Below are 20,929 nucleotides of genomic sequence, written 5' to 3' on the forward strand. Positions count from 1 at the left end.
ATCAAATATCCTTCTGCCTTAAACAACTTTATAGCTGTTGAATTTAACATTGCCACTGAAGGTGTAGTTTTTCTTTATTTGATTCGTTATACTTCTTCCAATTCTTGGTTTGTTAATTAAATTTTAAAGTAATATCAGTGATATCAGGGTGTGTTTATTGTTCTTTTGTTTGAACCTATTATTTTGGCCACCGTGCCTGTTTGTTTGCTCCAGTGTTTTGTTGTGTTTCTCTATTGAAAGTGGTAACAAGTCCCTTTCTTTAACCACTGTACCACCAAACCTTCTATATCTTGGGAAGCAGGGTTACGATGACATAGTTATACTATGTATTTACTATAAAAATATAAATAATAATAATAATAATAACTGATATATATAAACCGAGCTAACTTATATATATATATGAACCCAACTATGTCGACTAGACGTCTTTTCCAATGTCTTCAATGGCACCCTACAATTAATAAGATCATTCAAGAAAACATATTAAACACAAGCATTTAGTGAACATTAGCCTTCGCAATCACAACATCTCCATCCACATGCTTTGGACTGATCTAAAAAAAAAGCTGTAGCCAAGCATTGTGTATCCAATCTGGCTGAGCTGAAAGAAATATACAAGACAGAATGGGCCCAGGTTTCACCTACAAGGTGTAACATACTGGTTACGAATTATCATAAACGCCTGAAAGCTGTAATAAAAGCAAAAGGAGGACACACACACAATACTAAAGCAGGGGTGCCAATACTTTTTGTAATGAACGAATACTTTACATTAAATAAGTTTGTCTTTTTTATAAAGATGATTTGTTAAATTACTAGAAATTGTCTATGTTGCTTTTGTTTGATCTTGTCCTTAATCTGTTACCTTGGACTGTGGTGTAATAAGCATAGGGTGCCAATACGTTTATCTGTGACTCTGTGATTGAGTATATTGTGTCTTGAGGAAGTATAAATGATAAAAGTAACTTGAAAATCTAATAGAGGTGCCAGTTTGAAAGTTGCGCTCCATCTAACCCAGACTGCATTTCCATTAACCCCTTAAGCCCCCAAAATAGCACTGTACATGCAAAACAAGACAATACCTACTGGGAGGCTGCCAGTGTCATGGGGAAGGTGCACGGCATAAGGATGGCTATTTACAGAACGCACATGTGTGCAATCTGCCAACATAGTCTTAAGACACTGGAGAAATGGTGAACACAGAACATACTGGTATGACAGCACTGTGTATCTAGTGATGGTGAGGCCATCCCTCCCATTAAATATCTGTTTGTATTCTGTTGCTCATCCAGTATGACACTGGAAGACTGTTGGTTGATTCATGTTGTTGGTGCTGCCCTCTCAAACTGACATGACACAGCATATTCCACTGGCCCATGTAAAGAAAGTTTCATAACAGTGGACCTTGTCCACCTCAATTTTGCTGGTGGTGATATCATTGGGCAGCAGTGTGAAGTAGTGGTTAGGGCTCTGGACTATTGACCGGAGGGTCATGGGTTCAATCCCAGGTGGGGGACACTGTTGCTGTACCCTTGAGCAAGGTACTTTACCTAGATTGCTCCAGTAAAAACCCAACTGTATAAATGGGTAATTGTATGTAAAAATAATGTGATATCTTGTAACAATTGTAAGTCGCCCTGGATAAGGACATCTGCTAAGAAATAAATAATAATAATTGTGTCCTGTTTTTTCCCCCCAGTCTCCATGTTACTATTAATGCGAGTGCTGGCCCAGCACCCACTTTACCCATGCAAAACTGTGTTACGCAATGATATCTCATTGAGTCACCTGCATCTCACGATCGCCCATATATTTCCACTACCCCTCACGTTGCCCTGCATGCAGCCTCATTACAAAAATGATATTGCTGCTCTAGAAAGAGTGCAAAGAAGAGCAACCAGAATTATCCCAGGTTTAAAAGGCATGTCGTATGCAGACAGGCTAAAAGAATCTATCCAGTCTTGAACAAAGAAGACTACGCGGCGATCTGATTCAAGCATTCAAAATCCTAAAAGGTATAGACAATGTCGACCCAGGGGACTTTTTTGACCTGAAAAAAGAAACAAGGAACAGGGGTCACAAATGGAGATTAGATAAAGGGGCATTCAGAACAGAAAATAGGAGGCACTTTTTTACACAGAGAATTGTGAGGGTCTGGAACCAACTCCCCAGTAATGTTGTTGAAGCTGACACCTTGGGATCCTTCAAGAAGCTGCTTGATGAGATTCTGGGATCAATAATCTACTAACAACCAAACAAGCAAGATGGGCCGAACAGCCTCCTCTCGTTTGTAAACTTTCTTATGTTCTTGTGTTCCTCACCCAACAAACTGACAGCACATCAAACAAATGGACGCCACATACACTGCCCATGGCAGTGGGATTCTTACAGGTACAGTGTGTTGTTGGTGCCACCCCTACCATTATGCATCGGTCTCCTAGACCTGCCAGCATGCATCCCCCCTGACACACTGGCATGACAGCAGACCTCAAACACCTGAAGAATGTCTCTTGTGTTATCTTACCTGATGATGGGTGTCTGTGGTTGCTTGTTATATATATATATATATATATATGTGTGTGTGTGTGTGTGTGAAAAATGTTAATCCCTGGCGCTGAAGAGGGGACAGCAACGACTGTACCTGAGACTGGAGAGGTGGGGACAAATTTGAACAGTAGTGCTGTAGCCTAACTTATCATTCATGTATTATTGTAGAGCAACAAGACATACAGAAGCACGCATATGGAACCTGCCAGGCTCCAACATGGACTGGCAAACATTTACACCTGGAGAATCCCCATTACCCATAACTGTATATACACCATTGGGATTGTTTATATTTGTAACTTGTATCAGTTCAGACAGCAAGTCAATGAATCAAATCCCCCTCCATCCTAACCTATCTTCAGAAGCTCTCTCATGGTCGGACTTCATGCATCACAGGCTTCCAGAGTGTTAGCATCAGCCACGGCGCCCTCAAACAGTATTACTTTTCCTTTGAGGGCAAGCAATCAACATTTATTTAAATCTAAAAAGATATTTCAACAACACCACCACACTGAATTCAGCTCCTTGTTATATTTATTAATCAGGTTATTTCTTTTGCAGCGTTTTAATACAAATGCATGAAGGGAACAGGCAACACATCCTCATAACGACTGCAGTGCAACACAGCCTTTCCTGCATTACATTTGTTATGTTTATTTATTTATTTATTTATTTATTTATTCATTTATTTATTATTTTTTTTTTAAATTTAGTCGTTGCCAATTATTTTTTATTATTTTCCCCCCAATTTGAAATGCCCAATTATTTTATTATGCTCAGCTCACCGCTACCACCCCTGCGCTGACTCGGGAGGGGCGAAGATGAACACACGCTGTGTGCCGTCAGCCGCCCGCTTCTTTACACACTGCAGACTCACCGTGCAGCCGCCTCAGAGCTACAGCGTCGGAGGACAACGCAGCTCTGGGCAGCTTACAGGCAAGCCCGCAGGCGCTCGGCCAGACTACAGGGGTCGCTGGTGCGCGGTGAGCCGAGGACACCCTGGCCGACCTAACCCTCCCTCCCCAGGGCGACGCTCGGCCAATTAACCCCCTGGGGGCTCCCGTCCACGGTCGGCTGTGGAATAGCCTGGACTCGAACTCGCGACGTCCAGGCTATGTTATGTTTATTTTTGATTAAATTTCATTCAGCATATGAAGGGGATATTTCAGTTTTTGGAGTAATCGTTTACAGGAAACACTGCAAATCTGATGTATTTGACTTATAATTATATTAGAACATTTATTCTGTCTTATGCTTTAATATATATATGCATTTACAACATTTACAAATATCAAGAAACGAGTGGATAAAGCACACTATTTCATTAACTAAATGTATCGCATGCATTTTTTTCTTATTACTGATAATCGAATGAGTAACTATTATTTATAAATATTTATTTTGAGAAAATAAAATCGAGAGTAGTGTCCATTATTGCTTACAAAGACCCTGAGAATAAACGTGTATGATGTCATTGCATTCACTCAGGTGAAACTATGTCTTCTAATCTGCCCAAACATCAATATTTTTCAACAAAGCTTTCAGGAAGTATTGTAAGGTCCCTCGGGTCATAGAATAACGTGTTTTTATACATAATAGAAATCACATAAAAACAAAATACATTGTGTCAAAAAAAAAAAAAAAAGATGATATGGTTTCAGAAGTACTTTAAAATGTTCCCCAGAGTGTTCTGAAAAAAGAGACACCCATTTGCAAGATGCTACTGTAAAAAAATGATTTTTTGTGAATTTTGATAGGAAGAGAGTCAACTACAGCCAAAAAAACACCTGGTCCTGGGGGAGCATCTCACTGAAAAATGCTTGGTCCTGATTTATTTTTTGTGAGTCTGCTGGTGGATTTTCAAGGAACTTAAATATGTGAAGCACTTCCCACATTCCGCACAGTGATAAGGCTTCTCTCCTGTGTGAATGCGCTGGTGTGATTGAAGACTTCCTAATCGTGTGAAATTCTTCCCACACTGAATGCAGTGATAAGGTTTCTCTCCTCTGTGACTGCGCTGGTGTGATTGAAGACTTCCTAATCGCGTGAAACTCTTCCCACATTCAACACAGTGATGAGGTTTATCTCCTGTGTGACTGCGCTGGTGTGATTGAAGACTTCCTAACTGTGTGAAACTCTTCCCACACTCAGTGCAGTGAAAAGGTTTCTCTCCTGTGTGACTTTGCTGGTGTCTTTTAAGATTCTGTAACACTGTGAAACTCCTACCACACTCAGTGCAGTAATAAGGTTTCTCTCCTGTGTGACTGTGCTGGTGCCTTTTAAGATTCTGCAACAGAGTGAAACTCCTCCCACACACAGTGCAATGATAAGATTTCTCTCCTGTGTGACTGGTCTGGTGCCTTTTAAGATTTTGTAACAGAGTGAAACTCCTCCCACACTCTGTGCAGTGATAAGGTTTCTCTCCTGTGTGAACGCGCTGGTGGATTTTTAGATGTGATAAACAACTGAAATTCTTCCCACAATCCGCACAGGGAAATGGAGTCCCTCCTGTGTGATTTCCTTTAGCAGCTAGAGAAAAAAAACAAAGGAGAGAGGTTATTGTAAAGCATTCTTACACATTCACTCTTCTGCAGGGCTTCCCCTCATAACCATGCCCAACTCCTAGAGTGAACTCTGATGAGATACAGTCAAACCCACTTAATATCACTCCTGTTAATACCAGCCTCCTTTTATTATCATCACATTGAAATTTGCCATGCAGAATATAATGGGTGTCAATAAGTACAAATGCTTGAGAATATCACTTTGATTATCAACACACTCCGGTTAATATCACTCACATGTACCAGTCACTGATTTCCACCCCACTTAATATCGTTTTGAGGAATAAAAGTATAAGATCAGGTTTACATGCAAGTGCTGTATTGAAATGTTTCTTCTGGTGACACTTAGCAACCTGACTGGATTTGGCATCACCCATTGATGAGTCATGTGATCCCAGCACCACTATAAAGCTGTGGGAGCAGCACAACTGCAAACAGTCTACCAGAAACAGGGACATGCAAAGATCTAACAGCATTTGAAAGAGGCATGACAGTGGATGTCACAGCAGCAAGGATAGTTATGTTGCAAGCCATTGACATAGTGGCTAGGCAGCCTTGATAGCTTATACAGTAAGTAGCGGGGTTCCGAAATATATCGCCTCACGTGTTGTTAAGTTAGCTATTACATTTTATAAGTAACTTGAACTCTGCAACTGTTTAAGCATTGAAAACAATTAAAAAGGTCTAATTAAGCAAATTATCATTTCAATGAAGGGTCTAGTTAAGTAATTGAAAGCTCAGTTGGAATGAAAACCAGCAGACACAGGGGGTCCCCAGGACCGGGGTTGAAAACCACTTCTCTAAATCAATGCAGGAAGGGTGATTATTGCTGTGTTACCTGTTTGACAATGTGGGCAATAATCTTGACACTATCGATGGACTAGAGCGGCCACTTTGAAAAGAGCTTTGAAACAGACTTTAAAGGTCTAAGTGTAAAAAGTTGTCAGGGTGTTAACAATGACAATAAATTACAGGTTCATTATTTAATCAGTTGTAGCAAAACGTGGGGACGTGTAACGTTATTTTTTCGGAAACCTGCTACTTACTCTTTAAATTGAGCTGGAATGACCAAAACTATGAATCTTCAGCACACTTCTAGTTTAGTAACCAGTTTCTGCAAGATTAATAATCTGCTCAATGTTCTTGTTTTGTACGATTACCTCTAAATCCCAGTTCATATTCAGGTGGACAATCATCATACAGACTTGACCCCAGCGTGTTGTTCTCCTCAAGTGTACAGACATTATTTTCAGTAGGAACTTCCTCTGCGATGGGGACACATTCCTGTTCTATGAATTCCTCTTTAATAGGAACACATTCCAGTCGAGGGACCTCTTCATCTTTAGCAAACACCAGCTCTGTAACCTGCTTTAGTCTTGCACACCTCTCCTGGTCAACAGGCTCTTCCTGTTTGTAAACTGCTTCTATCCTTTGCCGCTTCTGTGCTTCAGATTTAGGCATAGCATGGCTCTCTTTGGGATCTGTGTGAAAGGAAATTGTACTCAATAACTCTTACTTACTAGCCAGGTTCCTCTACAAAGCCAGCCCCTTGTCAGAATCTACTGAGAGATGTCATTGGGTCATTCTGGTGGAACAATTTATGAGGAGATGTTTTTTATTTTATTTATTTATTTTTAAATGGATATTGTGTGCCCATTTATATTACCCTGTTTTTAATTCCCCAATAAAAAATATTTACCCTCACTGGAGCAAACCCCACAACAGCTAAGGAATACAGTGAGTGTCCTCTAATAACACAACCAAGTGAATACACTCTTTACACCCAGGAGCTTGACAGTGAAAGTGGACAGCGAGCTACCAGGAAGACAAAGGCCAGCCCTGCAGGTGTCTGCTTGAGCTCACTGGGCTCCTGGACAATAGATACAAATCAGGAATGATGGCCTCTAGAGACTTCTACTTTTACAGACACTACAGGATGGGGAGCTGGGAATGAGGCTGGATCCAACATTGCTTCTAAAGTATTTGTGTTAGAGGGGTGATCAATGCTTCAAATTAAGGCTGAAATAAAAAATAAAAAAACACCTCACCCTACCCACATTTCCATGTTTTATATTTGTTATCAAATGCATTACAACGCCTATCAACCTTATTTGCCTTGATCAGGGGTTGTATCAAAGTAAACCCCTCAATTATTCGTACGTGTTAGACTGGAATTTTAAAAGCATTTTCTGTTCAACTGACCCTTATACTTTTCATTCCAAACAATATTGTAAAAAAATACCGTCCTACCATTTTTAAAGTCTGTGAGAAGACTTTGTTTCCCAGAATGCCTCACAACAGGTAAAGAGTTGACAGTTTAAGTGATCAGCTAACCTGAGACAGCTGTGTGTAATTTACTGTGAGAAGGTGGGTATAAAAATCCTGAGTAAACAAGCCTGTGTGGCTGTGCGAGGGTGAGGACCTGTTTAGAGCCGAGTCCTGACAAAGAGACTGTGAATCAGTGAACTTGAATCTGTGTTTCTGTAACTTTACTATTGTGAATGTTTGGATTTTGTCAGTAAGAAGATTAGCCAGCTGACAGAAAGGGAAGCAGTTTAGTTTGCACTAGTGATGGGAAAAGTGAAGCCTTGTGAATCGCTGAGCCCTCTGAACCATTGGTTCACCGAAAGGCTCACTGATCCGAAATCACATGAAGCGCTTCATGCTCTTTACTGCCATCTAATGGTAGATCTGCATAACTCGTTGCCTTTAAAGTCAAGGCATTGTTAAAATGTAACCGAACTATCAATAATAAACTGCCATTACGTACAACTACACTATTAGTTTACAGAGAAGGCACTGATCCAATATATATTTTGGATACAAGTTAAGCAATTAGTAATGTTCTCAGTTATACCGAGAATGTATGGTTTAAATAACCACTATATACATTTTCTATTTGTATGTATATTTTAGTGCAATAATAGCATCATAATAAATTGAGAAATGCAGAATTCATGTATTTCCTATGTTGTATTTATGGATATATTAGCGATAGGAATGACGGGTTCAACCGTACATAAACCAAAATCAGGCAAACAGTGTCACAAATTAATTCGGTTCATTTTAGGAATCCTTTGACGTTTAATGAAACATAATGATTTCCCAGACGCTGTCCGATTTCTACCACAGTGCAGTGCACGGTTTCAGGCAGTCGAAAAGAACCGTTTTTGCTTTTTTCTATATAAAATGATAGATTGAGTGTTGTTGGGTATTGGGGGGGGCCGCTGTGAGAGAAATGCTTGCACAGCGCTGCTCTTTAGAGAGTCACTTCAGCAGTGATTTTTTTTTTCACTTCCTCTTTTTAACACTGTTGCGTACTCACACTCCAGTTCAAATTCAATAAACTCAGCCTAATTGGCTTATTACAGAATGAAATGTATCTTGAAAGTTTAGCATAATAATGCATGTTACTAAATAATGTGTTATTTTCACAGATAAATGGTTGTTTACTGATACGTTTAAAAAAAATATTTCACAGAGAACACATCGCACCATAAACCTTTTAACCACCTATACCTGTCACGATAAAATCCCAGTCTGTCTAAATAAAAAACTTCAGTGTATTATGAGGCAGCAGTGTGGAGTAGTGGTTAGGGCTCTGGACTCTTGACCGGAGGGTCGTGGGTTCAATCCCAGGTGGGGGACACTGCTGCTGTACCCTTGAGCAAGGTACTCCAGTAAAAACCCAACTGTATAAGTGGGGAATCGTATGTAAAAATAATGTGATATCTTGTAACAATTGTAAGTCGCCCTGGATAAGGGCGTCTGCTGAGAAATAAATAATAATAATAATGTCAACCCAGAGGACTTTTTTGACCTGAAAAAAGAAACAAGGACCAGGGGTCACAAATGGAGAGGCTGAAGCTGACACCCTGGGATCCTTCAAGAAGCTGCTTGATGAGATTCTGGGATCAATAAGCTACTAACAACCAAACGAGAAAGATGGGCCGAATGGCCTCCTCTCGTTTGGAAACTTTCTTATGTTCTTATGTTCTTAAATAAAGATGACACACACGCCTGCTGTATATGAATCATAATGTGGCCCAATAATATTTGCGCTAACGTGCAACACGCTACCACTCGAGCATTTGCACATCAAACAGTTGATACAAAAAGATAAATAAAAAATATCTTACCTTGAAATAATCCCTGGCTCTCATTCCTCTGGAGAGGGTGTTGAAGATCTGCATCTGCAGCGTTCATGCATTCTCGCATTGCTTTCAACTCGCTCTCTGATATTTCCAATCTCAGCTTCAGACTTTCATTCTCTTTCTCCTTTCCAGCCATTTCCATTTGGAATTCAGTGAATTTGCCGCCGACAACTTTTGTGATTTGGCACAAGACGGTGTCTACAGCCGCTTTCACTGCGTGCTCGATGGTAGAGGCGAGCTCGTCTTGAAAGAACGACACGGAGACACTGACGTCCATCTTCACTGACTGTTAGCTTGAGACTCGAGTAGCAGAATCCTCGTTGCTTTTAATTTACTGTATAATTTCCATTCATATAAAATCACCACTTTTTCTGATGTGTTAAAGAAACAACAGACGTCTACTTTTCTGAATCCTGTCGCCCTGTTTCTCAGTTCCAACTTCTGTGTAGCTGCGGTTCTTAAATGACACAGAAAACAGACTCTTTGTGTCAGAACTCAGTGCAGGTAAATAAACTAACACACAACCTTATAACCCAACCTAAACACTTCAAAGAGCAGGTGATATAAAACTATGTACTATCAATAGCGGCTACACCCATTTCTCTCTATATCTCTCTCCCCTGCATAAACAAAGCAAGTTTCAATTTCCTGTAACGAAATGGAAACGACACTAGAAGTAGGCGTGCCTGGTTGGATTCCTCGCGTATTATTGGCTGCAGAAACACTCTCTCACCCATCTTGCGAGACTGATTGGCTGGCCTCCCTGCCGTGGGTCGTGGCGAGGAGAAGAGGTAATGAAACCGGATACCGGAGGATCCACGTTGTGTTTTTCCAATGCAATGTCCGGTTTTGGATCCGAAATGGCGCCAGTTTTGTTTCTCTTTGTACTGCGCGTCTTCAATAAGCTTTGAATGCTATATGCGTATTTCAACGGGTTTTCTTTGATTTTTTAAAAACAAAAATCTTTATTGCTTTAGTTCAGGTGGCGGTTTAGATGTGAAAAGTTAGCCTTGTGATCGATTAAAGAAAGAAACATCAACTACTTACGCCGACTGCAGAGAGAGGTAAACAACACTTAACTTAGCGTAATTTACGAGGGTGGCAATAAACATTTAACGCAGGAAAAAAACAATAGACATCCTACTTCAGAAAAAGTCAGCTGAGTTTGATGAGGCTTCAGGTACAGCTAGAAAGAGTCAAAGATAACACAGGAGGAATGTGGGTCTTATTCCATAATAACTTCTACATGTTAACAATTTATTGCAGTTATTGCACGAAAGGTGGCAAATAGGGCTGCAATTTATTACCTGCATTGTCAACCAGTCTGGTATGTGTGGTTACCTAATAAAACTGACATATCTATTGTAGAATGGTCCCGTGGTGTAGGGATGGAATAAACCCATATGCATGCCTTTTGTGAGCTATCTCAGCCTGGTGCGCAAACCAAAGTACAGGGGAATTTAAATTAAAATTTTAAAAAGTCTTGTCTCCTTTTCTTCAGTGAGAGCGGATCAGCCTCACTCAAAGGAAGTTTCTGAGATGGAAGCAGCTCACATCAGCCCAGAGCTTCCTATTCGATGGGTTGTTTCTGCAGACGGGACTGTTGAGATCAAGGAGGAAGTGACTGAGCTGGGGTGTGACCAGGCCAATGAGCGGATCCTGCAGGAGGAAACGCCACCTTCTAGCATCACTGAGAGAGGTGAGTGACACTGGAATGCAGATCTATAGAGGGGGGCTTTATTGAAAGAGGGGAAGAACGCCTGTGGAATGTATTACATTTGGGGTGAGGGAGTCATGTCTTCTGTTTGTTATATTATTCTGTAGTTAAACATTCTGCACACTGTACTTCATCAGAAAGCTTTTGACATTCCCCACTAAAGAGACCCTAAATCCTTTTGCAAATGCCAGTACTGGCACAACATGGTCAATTTCACCTGTTAGCAAGACGAAGATGCACTTTTATTTTGGTACCATATTCAGAATTTTAATTACAATGAAATACAGGGTGATTAGAAAGTAAGTTTACCACATCAACGCACCACGTCTCACCTGAAAGACGGAGCACAAGGAGGTTAAATGACTTGCTCAGGGTCACACATTGTATATTGAGGAGGCTGTGTGGTCCAGTGGTTAAAGAAAAGGGCTTGTAACCAGGAGGTCCCCGGTTCAAATCCCACCTCAGCCACTGACACATTGTGCGACCCTGAGCAAGTCACTTAACCTACTTGTGCACCGTCTTTCGGGTGAGACGTAGTTGTAAGTGACTCTGCGGCTGATGCATAGTTCACACACCCTAGTCTCTGTAAGTCGCCTTGGATAAAGGCGCCTGCTAAATAAAGATAATAATAATAATAACATCTCATAAAAGGTAGGCATAGGAACTGTGTTATTTGAGTGCCGCCATAACTGTCCACCAGTGGAGAAAAATGAACGAAGCATGGTGTGTAACAGGGGGGGGGGGGGCAACCGTAGTCTTCAAGAGCTGCAGTGTTCTCTTTCCACCTGAATTTAAGCCCAGATTTAATCAAAACTTTGACCTACCCACAAATTCTGACAAAAAAAGAAAACACCATTGAGTACAGGTTTAATCTGCTACTAGCGGATGGGTTTAAGTTTTAATCTGGGCCTTAGTAACACATGTACTTTGGAAAGGACAGTGGTGCGTTCTGGAACCATAACACTGCAGAGATGGAAATAAGACTCCCATTACATAGCAGTTTGATCCAGTACGGGTTTTATGAGCTGCAGGGCTCTTGTAAAAACTGTACTGATGTAGATAAGCTAATATATTTGTAATATTTGAACTCCACATGTCTATCTGTGCAAATGTACTAAAAATAAGGAAATATTCAGCACCTGGTATTTAATTATATACAGAAGCCTACAGCTCATAAAACCTGGAATGGATCAAACTGCTATGCAATGGGAGTCTTATTTTCATCCTTGCAGTGACAACATATGAGTGCTTCAAATATCAATCTGAGTGCCCAATATGGAAAGACAACATCCTACAGAAGCCAGTAACTCATAACCTTTATCGACATTCGTAGTCACACCAAATAATAAGCAAAAACAAAACCCCCACCATTCTAAATGTCCTGTGTCAAGTTAAAACTACATTTTAAATGTCATGACTTGCATCTCAGTTTCCTCGTTCATTTTCATACCCTGTGTAGATTTTGCACTTTTCCACATTCTGGAACTCTGTTGTAAATTACTTGTTATGCAAATAGTCAGTTTCAACATTGCTTCTGTTTTGAGGGTCCATTGTGTGCTGTGAGCAGCAAGGAAGAGCCAAACACAAACCAACAAGAAAACTGAGACTTCATTAATAATTGGTAGTAAGATCTTTAAAGAACACATCTATGGCACGCTTCTGGTTTCGGAACTCGGAACTCAGAACTCAGAACTCGGAACTCGGAACTCGGAACACTGAATTCAGAACCTTCGATTTCAGTACTAACTGCTTACTTCCAGGCTGTACCTCTGATCTAAGGCAATTCTATTTCCATTCTCTCCATTCAGAATCAGCAATTGCAGAAATGAGGGAAAGAACTCTGGGATTCACAGCACATTGTCTCTTTGATGGCTTGTGTTCAGCTTTGGTCCCTTTGTCTGGATTTATTTTGAAGATGCACCTATTAGACAGGAAAAAATAATACAGTCAAATATTTTGCATATTCTTTCCCACTTGTATAACGTATTAAACGTAGAACGAGCGCTAGGGTATATTTCAAATGAATGGCTTAAAATAGATTGTAATTATACACATGCTAAGAAATTTACAATTTAATTTTCAGATTCTAACAAGATAAAGGTTACTTATTGCAAATATATTTTAACATTCATCATGATTGTATTGTACATGGCACAATACATGTACAAAACATATGTAAGGCATTCACATTGTTAAAGACAGTAAAAAAATAAAATCACAGAAATTGCAGTACATGACTGTTCTCAACAAGACAAGGCAATAAAGATAAGCAAATAAATAGACAGTGATTAAATCACAAGATATCTACTGTAGAAGTGTGAGTAATTTAACATTTATGTAGTAAAATGAATCACAAAATTATTTCTATAAAAAAAAAAAGCATTAACTGCTACTTTAGATAATTTCCTGATTACTTTTAACAGGGATAAATATCTTGAGCATTATTACTGTCATAAAGGTTTCAGAGATATTTGAATGCCCCAGTAATGTAAACAGGTCATAATGCTTATCAAACTACAACGTACTTATTTTTTTACAAAATGGGTTGGGAAATATCTGTGTCCTGATAGGCTGAATGGGGGTTCTAACCATTGCGTTATTGGGCAGCAGTGTGGAGTAGTGGTTAGGGCTCTGGACTCTTGACCGGAGGGTCGTGGGTTCAATCCCAGGTGGGGGACACTGCTGCTGTACCCTTGAGCAAGGTACTTTACCAAGATTGCTCCAGTAAAAACCCAACTGTATAAATGGGGAATTGTATGTAAAAAGAATGTGATATCTTGTAACAATTGTAAGTCTCCCTGGATAAGGGCGTAATGTTAAAACTTTACAATGCATTAGTAAGACCTCGCCTAGAATATTGTGTTCAGTTCTGGTCAGCTCGTTACAAAAAGGATATTGCTGCTCTAGAAAGAGTGCAAAGAAAAGCAACCAGAATTATCATGCCTTTAAAAGGCATGTCGTATGCATACAGACTAAAAGAATTGAATCTATTCAGTCTTGAGCAAAGAAGACTACGTGGTGATCTGATTCAAGCATTCAGAATCATAAAAGGTATAGACCATGTCATTCAGAACAGAAAATAGGAGGCACTTTTTTACACAGAGAATTGTGAGGGTCTGGAACCAACTCCCCAGTAATGTTGTTGAAGCTGATACCCTGGGATCCTTCCAGAAGCTGCTTGATGAGATTCTGGGATCAATAAGCTACTAACAACCAAACGAGCAAGATGGGCCAAACAGCCTCCTCTCGTTTGTAAACTTTCTTATGTTCTTATTACACACACACACACACACACACACACACACACACACATACACTATAACATGAAAACATGGAAAATCACTCAAGATATAGACTGTGTACAATTATTAAAAATGTAATTCTGAATTCAGATCGTCTTCACAAGACATTTCTTGTTAGTCATATGTTTCTGGTATATTGCTAAAAAATACCAAATAAAAAAAATATACTATACTCTGATACTTTATTAGCTAAAGGTTTTATAAAATAACTGCGTAGCTGTCCACCATTCCTCAATCAAAAGTTGAAAATAAATCGCTGTAAGATTTTTCTTTGAAGGTCTCGTGCAGATCCTTGTTGCTTCATCGTGAGATTTTTCTTTGAAGGTCTCTGTCAGATCCTTGTTGCTTCATCGTGAGATTTTTCTTTGAAGGTCTCGTGCAGATCCTTGTTGCTTCATCGTAAGATTTTTCTTTGAAGGTCTCGTGCAGATCCTTGTTGCTTCATCGTAAGATTTTTCTTTGAAGGTCTCTGTCAGATCCTTGTTGCTTCATCGTGAGATTTTTCTTTGAAGGTCTCGTGCAGATCCTTGTTGCTTCATCGTGAGATTTCTTTGAAGGTCTCTTGCAGATCCTTGTTGCTTCATCGTAAGATTTTTCTTTGAAGGTCTCTTGCAGATCCTTGTTGCTTCATCGTGAGATTTTTCTTTGAAGGTCTCTTGCAGATCCTTGTTGCTTCATCGTGAGATTTTTCTTTGAAGGTCTCGTGCAGATCCTTGTTGCTTCATCGTAAGATTTTTCTTTGAAGGTCTCTTGCAGATCCTTGTTGCTTCATCGTGAGATTTTTCTTTGAAGGTCTCTTGCAGATCCTTGTTGCTTCATCGTGAGATTTTTCTTTGAAGGTCTTGTGCAGATCCTTGTTGCTTCATCGTAAGATTTTTCTTTGAAGGTCTCGTGCAGATCCTTGTTGCTTCATCGTAAGATTTTTCTTTGAAGGTCTCGTGCAGATCCTTGTTGCTTCATCGTGAGATTTCTTTGAAGGTCTCTTGCAGATCCTTGTTGCTTCATCGTAAGATTTTTCTTTGAAGGTCTCGTGCAGATCCTTGTTGCTTCATCGTGAGATTTTTCTTTGAAGGTCTCGTGCAGATCCTTGTTGCTTCATCGTGAGATTTTTCTTTGAAGGTCTCGTGCAGATCCTTGTTGCTTCATCGTAAGATTTTTCTTTGAAGGTCTCTTGCAGATCCTTGTTGCTTCATCGTGAGATTTTTCTTTGAAGGTCTCGTGCAGATCCTTGTTGCTTCATCGTAAGATTTTTCTTTGAAGGTCTCTTGCAGATCCTTGTTGCTTCATTCGTGATTAGTCGTATCATTTATTTTTTGTTGCTTCTAGAAGACAGTTTAGGACTTAATAAAAAAACTTAATATACTCACATGTGACTGTAAAGCTGGTGATGAGTTTTCAAACTTTTATTGGTTTGAGGATCACCAGGAGATCATCTTATGTTAAAAATTTTAAATCATCTAAGTTTTCTACACCCAGGTTTTTGAGTGTGTCCAAAACAGAACTGAGAACACTGGTGGTCAGGTTTAGCAACGCAGAACGAATATAAGAGAATGACACAGAATCCACAGTGCTTTCCTGTTCCATATCTCTTAATTCAAATACAAAATAGACATTACATTAATAAAAAACATCATTTAAATAATGACCACCTGTGATCACAGGTCAAAAAAGAAATCAAATAAAACAATGATCTACATAGCTTTTTATATTACAATACTTAAAGGTAAATATGTTAGACACAATTTTGCACACACACAAAAAAGGTTTTGAAATGAGTTGTTAAAGCTCAGATGAGTTCTCTTCTTTCAGTACTCTGCAACTTAATACAAAATACAGCTAAAAATAATAAATAATATTAAAGCAGGTGATGTTGAACTGCTAGGCTTGCTCAGTAGAGTCAAACTTCCACTGCATGAGATGGATGTGTTGTTTTTGATGGTGTGGAAGCTGGGTTTACAGAATACACAAGGCACATATACATGAAAACAGATTATTTTTTGGTCAAATCAACCAAAGAGAGCTCTCAGGGCTGTTTTAGATGGAACAGGAAAAATGAAGGGAACTTTCAAAGTTAATGTATCTAACATACACTGAACCTAATGTCATTTCTGAGCTGACAGAGACCCACAACTTTTATACAAAGTAAAACAGTTAAACAATTTCAAGGCAACAAGCCTTGAGACTTAAAATGACCTTGAAAGCAGGGTTGGAAATGAACTGTTTGAGGAGGTGGCCACTTTGACCACCAGTCAAGAAAATATTTTTCTAAGTGAACTTAAAAATAATCACAATAAATCTTGCAAATAACACAGTGTGTCAACAAAATTATTTAAGCATATATATATATATATATATATATATATATATATATATATATATATATATATATATATATATATATATATATATATTTATTTTGACAAAAGAATACCACACCTTAAATGACACTGTTTGCATCAGCAGTAGAGACAGTCACAGGAAAGACTGTTGCTAAGTATTATTTGAAAGACATGGCACTTTACTTAAATATAAAATGTTTATCACAGTACAATGGTTTAAGTTAAAAAAATGTATTGTACAATTTAACCTTTGAATAAAATGTATGTGAAAAAGGGGGTGTTGTATAATGGGGGAGGAGGGGAATGTCACTGTTTTGGTTCTTATTTTTACATTCCCCATACAGAATATGTAATCCCAACATAAAACAAAACATTGACCACTGTACATAACATTTCCTTTGTAAATTGGGCCAGTGTTGGAAAGTGTGTTGAGTGGCGTACCTGTATCTGTGTCGCTTCCCAAATCTGAAACACTGACTCGAGCCGGCACAGATCACTATTTGGCTGCCAAACACTTTTTTAAATAGCTGATCCTCTGTTTTTTTTTACCGTATACAGATTAATCCCACACATCAGATTTCACTTGCCATTTTTGCGCAAATTCTGTCAAGGTGGTAAAATGCAACATTGTTGAATTGTCAAATTATTAAAATACAGTATGATAAAAATTGAGCCACCTTCACAACCGTTCGAGCCACATTTCAGTTCTGTTTCATTTGAGTAGAACTTGAAACAGCAAATAATGACTGGGAGATTGACGTCTGAGTGTAACTGGTGGGTTTACCTTCGTGGAACATATTATTATTGGCTGTTTAATATGAGTAGCTTTTGAAACGGCCAATGATAGCAGTCAGGATACTGCCTTGGTAGAAATTCAGCTAATAGAGATTGTGATCAGCGCTGTTTTACAATATTGTAAGACCAAGTATTTGTACAGTAGTTCAAATTTAAGGTTGCGGTTAATGTAACCCCATATGTTAGCATTAAAGTATGACTGGTATTTATTGAAAGTACTCATGAATAAATAAACAGGCATTGTCCTTGTAAATTGTTCCATCAGAATGATCCAGTGACAAGGGTTGCAAGAGTTGCAATTTTGTTTCACACAGATCCCAAAGAGAGCCGTGCTGTCCCTGAATCTGAAGCACAGGAGGGTCCAAGGATAGAAGCAGTTTACACACAAGAGGAGTCCTTTGACCAGGAGTGGTGTGCAAGTCTAAAGCAGGTTACAGAGCTGACATTTGTAAAAGATGAAGAGTTCCCTCGACTGGAATGTGTTCCTATTAAAGAGGAATTCATAGAACAGGAATGTGTCCCCATCGCAGAGGAAGTTCCTACTGAAAATAATGTCTGTACACTTGAGGAGAACAACAAGCTGGGATCCAGCCTGTGTGATGATTGTCCACCTGCACGTGAACTGGGATTTAAAGGTAATTCTACAAAACAAGCAACATTGAGCTGTCTATTAACCTTGCAGAAATTGGTTACTAAACTGTAGAAGTGTGCTGAAGATTGACATGTTTGGTCATTCTCGCTCAATTTAACCTAACAACTATGCCAATGGCTTGCAAGTTGCAACATAACTGTCCTTGTTACTGTGGCATCTGCTAGATGTGCACCCACTATCATTCCTCTTTCCAATGCTGTTTGCAGTTGTGCTGCTCCCACAGCTTTATAGTGGTGCTGGGATCACATGACTCATCAATGGGTGATGCCAAATCCAGTCGGGTTGCTAAGTGTCACCAGAAGAAACATTTCAATACAGCACTTGCATGTAAACCTGATCTTATACTTTTATTCCTCAAAGTGATATTAAGTGGTGTGGAAATCAGTAACTGGTACATGTGAGTGATATTAACCGGACTGTGTTAATAATCAAAGTGATATTCTCAAGCATTTGTACTTATTGACACCCACTATATTATGCCCAGCAAATTTCAATGTGATGATAATAAAAGGAGGCTGGTATTAACAGGAGTGATATTAAGCAGGTTTGACTGTATTCTCATCAGAGTTCACTCTAGGAGATGGTCATGGTTATGAGGGGAAGCCCTGCAGAAGTGATTGTGTAAGAATGCTTTACAATAACCTTGGTCTCTTTTTTTTCTCTAGCTGCTAAAGGGAATCGCACAGGAGGGACTCTGTTTCCCTGTGCTGATTGTGGGAAGCATTTCAGTCATTTATCACATCTTAAAATCCACCAGCGCAGTCACACAGGAGAGAAACCGCATCACTGCACTGAGTGTGGGAGGAGTTTCACGCAGTTACAAAATCTTAAACAACACCAACGTATTCACACAGGAGAGAAACCTTATCATTGCACTGAGTGTCGGAAGAGATACAGTCGTTTATCAAACCTTAAAATCCACCAGCGTGTTCACAGAGGAGAGAAACCTTATCACTGCAATGAGTGTGGGAATAGTTTCACGCGATTAGAACGTCTTCAATCACACCAGCGCATTCACACAGGAGAGAAACCTTATCACTGCTCTGAGTGTGGGAAGAGTTTCACGCGATTAGGAAGTCTTCAATCACACCAGCGCATTCACACAGGAGAGAAACCTTATCACTGTACTGTATGTGGGAAGAGATTCACACAGTTAGGAAATCTTCAATCACACCAGCGCACTCACACTGGAGAGAAACCTTATCACTGTACTGAATGTGGGAAGAGTTTCACAAATTATAGGTCCTTGAAAGTCCACCAACAGACTCATAAGAAAGGAATCTTATCAATGTAGTGAATGTCTGAAGCATTTCAGTCACTTATAATACAGCATCAAATTCACACAAGAGTGAAGTCCTATCCCTACACTGAAGAGAATTCACAGAATTTCAGCCACTTGAGGACACCTAAACACCAGGAGTAAATCTGCCAAAAATAAAAAAAAATTATTGAAAACAAAAGAATAAACTTGCTTGACAAATACTCCTAATCCCTTCAGATCAAAAACTTACACTCAAGGATGGAACATATGAACTACTGCATCTTGTTTGGACCGTTCATCATCTTGTTGACCATTAGGATTTTGTTAGATCACATTAGTAATCTATGAAATAGATTGTAATTGCATCTACAAGATTACACTTTCGTCTCCTGCATTGCTGAGTCTCTCAGTTTGAACATTAGGATTATTATCTGTAACTCCCCACTAGTGACCAAGTCTCCAGAACTTTCGAGTCAGTTCTGAATTTCATAACTCAAACAAACATGGTTTTGTTGTTGACAGGCTCTGACTGCAATATAATCCCTCCCAATATACAGTTTCACAATGGAAATCAGAAAAGTGATTTTTGTCAGTAACCTGAGAATTAATGCCAAAGGTGCACACCTTGAAAATGCCCCCTTTTGGAATTATAATTCAAATAATGAAAGTGTTTTATTATAGATCACATCTAGGGGGACATACAAAGGGACACCATCTTAAAATATAGAGTTCAACTCACTGAACAAACCATCCCCATATTCTGCTTTACAAAAAATCATTTTAAAAAAATTACTCCAAAAACTGAAATATTACCTTCATATGTTGTGTTTTCCTCCTATGAAATAAATCCAAAATAAACAGAAAAAAACTTCTTGAAAAACCTTGTGCACATGAGTATACCCTCCTTTTTAAACACAGGAAAGTCTGTGTTGCACTGTAGTTGTTCTCAGGATGTGTTGCCTGATCCTTTCATGCATTTGTTTTAAAATGCTGCAAGAGAAACTCTAAATAACCAGATTAATAAATATAACAAGGAGCTGAATTTAGTGTGCTGGAGATGTTGTTGAAATATTTTAGATTTAAATAAATGTTGATTGTGTAAGCTTAGAATTAAAAGTTTATTGGTTCTAATTGACATGAATTCAGCAGATGCCCTGGAATGTATCACAGGTCATAACATTGGGTCTTGTGTGTAAAAGGAGGTAGATAGATGTGTTTGAATTATATGACACTTGGCTTGTAAGGTATAGACTTGAGAGATGGGCAATGCATTATTGGCTGATTGCTAGGAGATAGTAAAGTAGATAGTGAGGAGATATAGGGGAGCAGAGTGAAGCAATTCAAATGTGTTGCAACTGTTATGTGCTATCTGCATTTAGACTTGAAATGTGGTTGCAAAGTTGGCATATATGTTGTGTATGTTGCTATGACTCTGTGCTCAGACATACCATCTTGCAGACGCCAATACATCTCTCATGCCAGAGAAGCACTCAGAAACTAAACTTATACTCTGAATAAGATCTACTCTGCAGCCACTGAAGAGACTATTCTGTTCTCTGCTGTTTCCACAATAAAGACTTTGATAGTTTTGACAA

The 20,929-nt window shown here is 39.1% G+C and overlaps 2 protein-coding genes across 2 annotated transcripts; one reads left to right on the forward strand and one right to left on the reverse strand.

Annotated features, from left to right (window-relative positions):
* Nucleotides 1-229: 229 nt before the first annotated feature.
* LOC117967246 (gastrula zinc finger protein XlCGF28.1-like) lies at nucleotides 230-10,099 on the reverse strand. The gene is made up of 3 exons (XM_034914671.2): nucleotides 9,254-10,099; nucleotides 6,275-6,595; nucleotides 230-5,079 (listed from the first exon to the last, which is right to left on the reverse strand). Exons 1-3 carry the CDS (start codon nucleotides 9,543-9,545, stop codon nucleotides 4,382-4,384), a joined length of 1,311 nt encoding a protein of 436 aa, XP_034770562.2. The 5' UTR covers nucleotides 9,546-10,099; the 3' UTR covers nucleotides 230-4,381.
* On the forward strand, nucleotides 10,084-20,929 carry LOC117407629 (oocyte zinc finger protein XlCOF26-like). The gene is made up of 4 exons (XM_059017827.1): nucleotides 10,084-10,332; nucleotides 10,770-10,967; nucleotides 17,736-18,056; nucleotides 18,739-20,929. The coding sequence occupies exons 2-4, from the start codon at nucleotides 10,808-10,810 to the stop codon at nucleotides 19,365-19,367; spliced, it is 1,110 nt and encodes a 369-aa protein (XP_058873810.1). The 5' UTR covers nucleotides 10,084-10,332; nucleotides 10,770-10,807; the 3' UTR covers nucleotides 19,368-20,929.

The sequence above is a fragment of the Acipenser ruthenus genome, chromosome 57 (assembly GCF_902713425.1).
Source record: "Acipenser ruthenus chromosome 57, fAciRut3.2 maternal haplotype, whole genome shotgun sequence".
In the NCBI taxonomy this organism is placed as follows: Eukaryota; Metazoa; Chordata; class Actinopteri; order Acipenseriformes; family Acipenseridae; genus Acipenser; species Acipenser ruthenus.

Excerpts from the sequence above, each read along its gene's own strand:
- LOC117407629 (XM_059017827.1), top strand. The coding sequence starts at position 10,808 with ATGGAAGCAGCTCACATCAGCCCAGAGCTTCCTATTCGATGGGTTGTT. Across the intron at positions 10,968-17,735 it reads TTCTAGCATCACTGAGAGAG|ATCCCAAAGAGAGCCGTGCT; the intron begins GTGAGTGACACT and ends TGTTTCACACAG. Across the intron at positions 18,057-18,738 it reads ACGTGAACTGGGATTTAAAG|CTGCTAAAGGGAATCGCACA; the intron begins GTAATTCTACAA and ends TTTTTTCTCTAG.
- LOC117967246 (XM_034914671.2), bottom strand. The coding sequence starts at position 9,545 with ATGGACGTCAGTGTCTCCGTGTCGTTCTTTCAAGACGAGCTCGCCTCT. Across the intron at positions 6,596-9,253 it reads GAGCCAGGGATTATTTCAAG|ATCCCAAAGAGAGCCATGCT; the intron begins GTAAGATATTTT and ends CCTTTCACACAG. Across the intron at positions 5,080-6,274 it reads ATATGAACTGGGATTTAGAG|CTGCTAAAGGAAATCACACA; the intron begins GTAATCGTACAA and ends TTTTTTCTCTAG.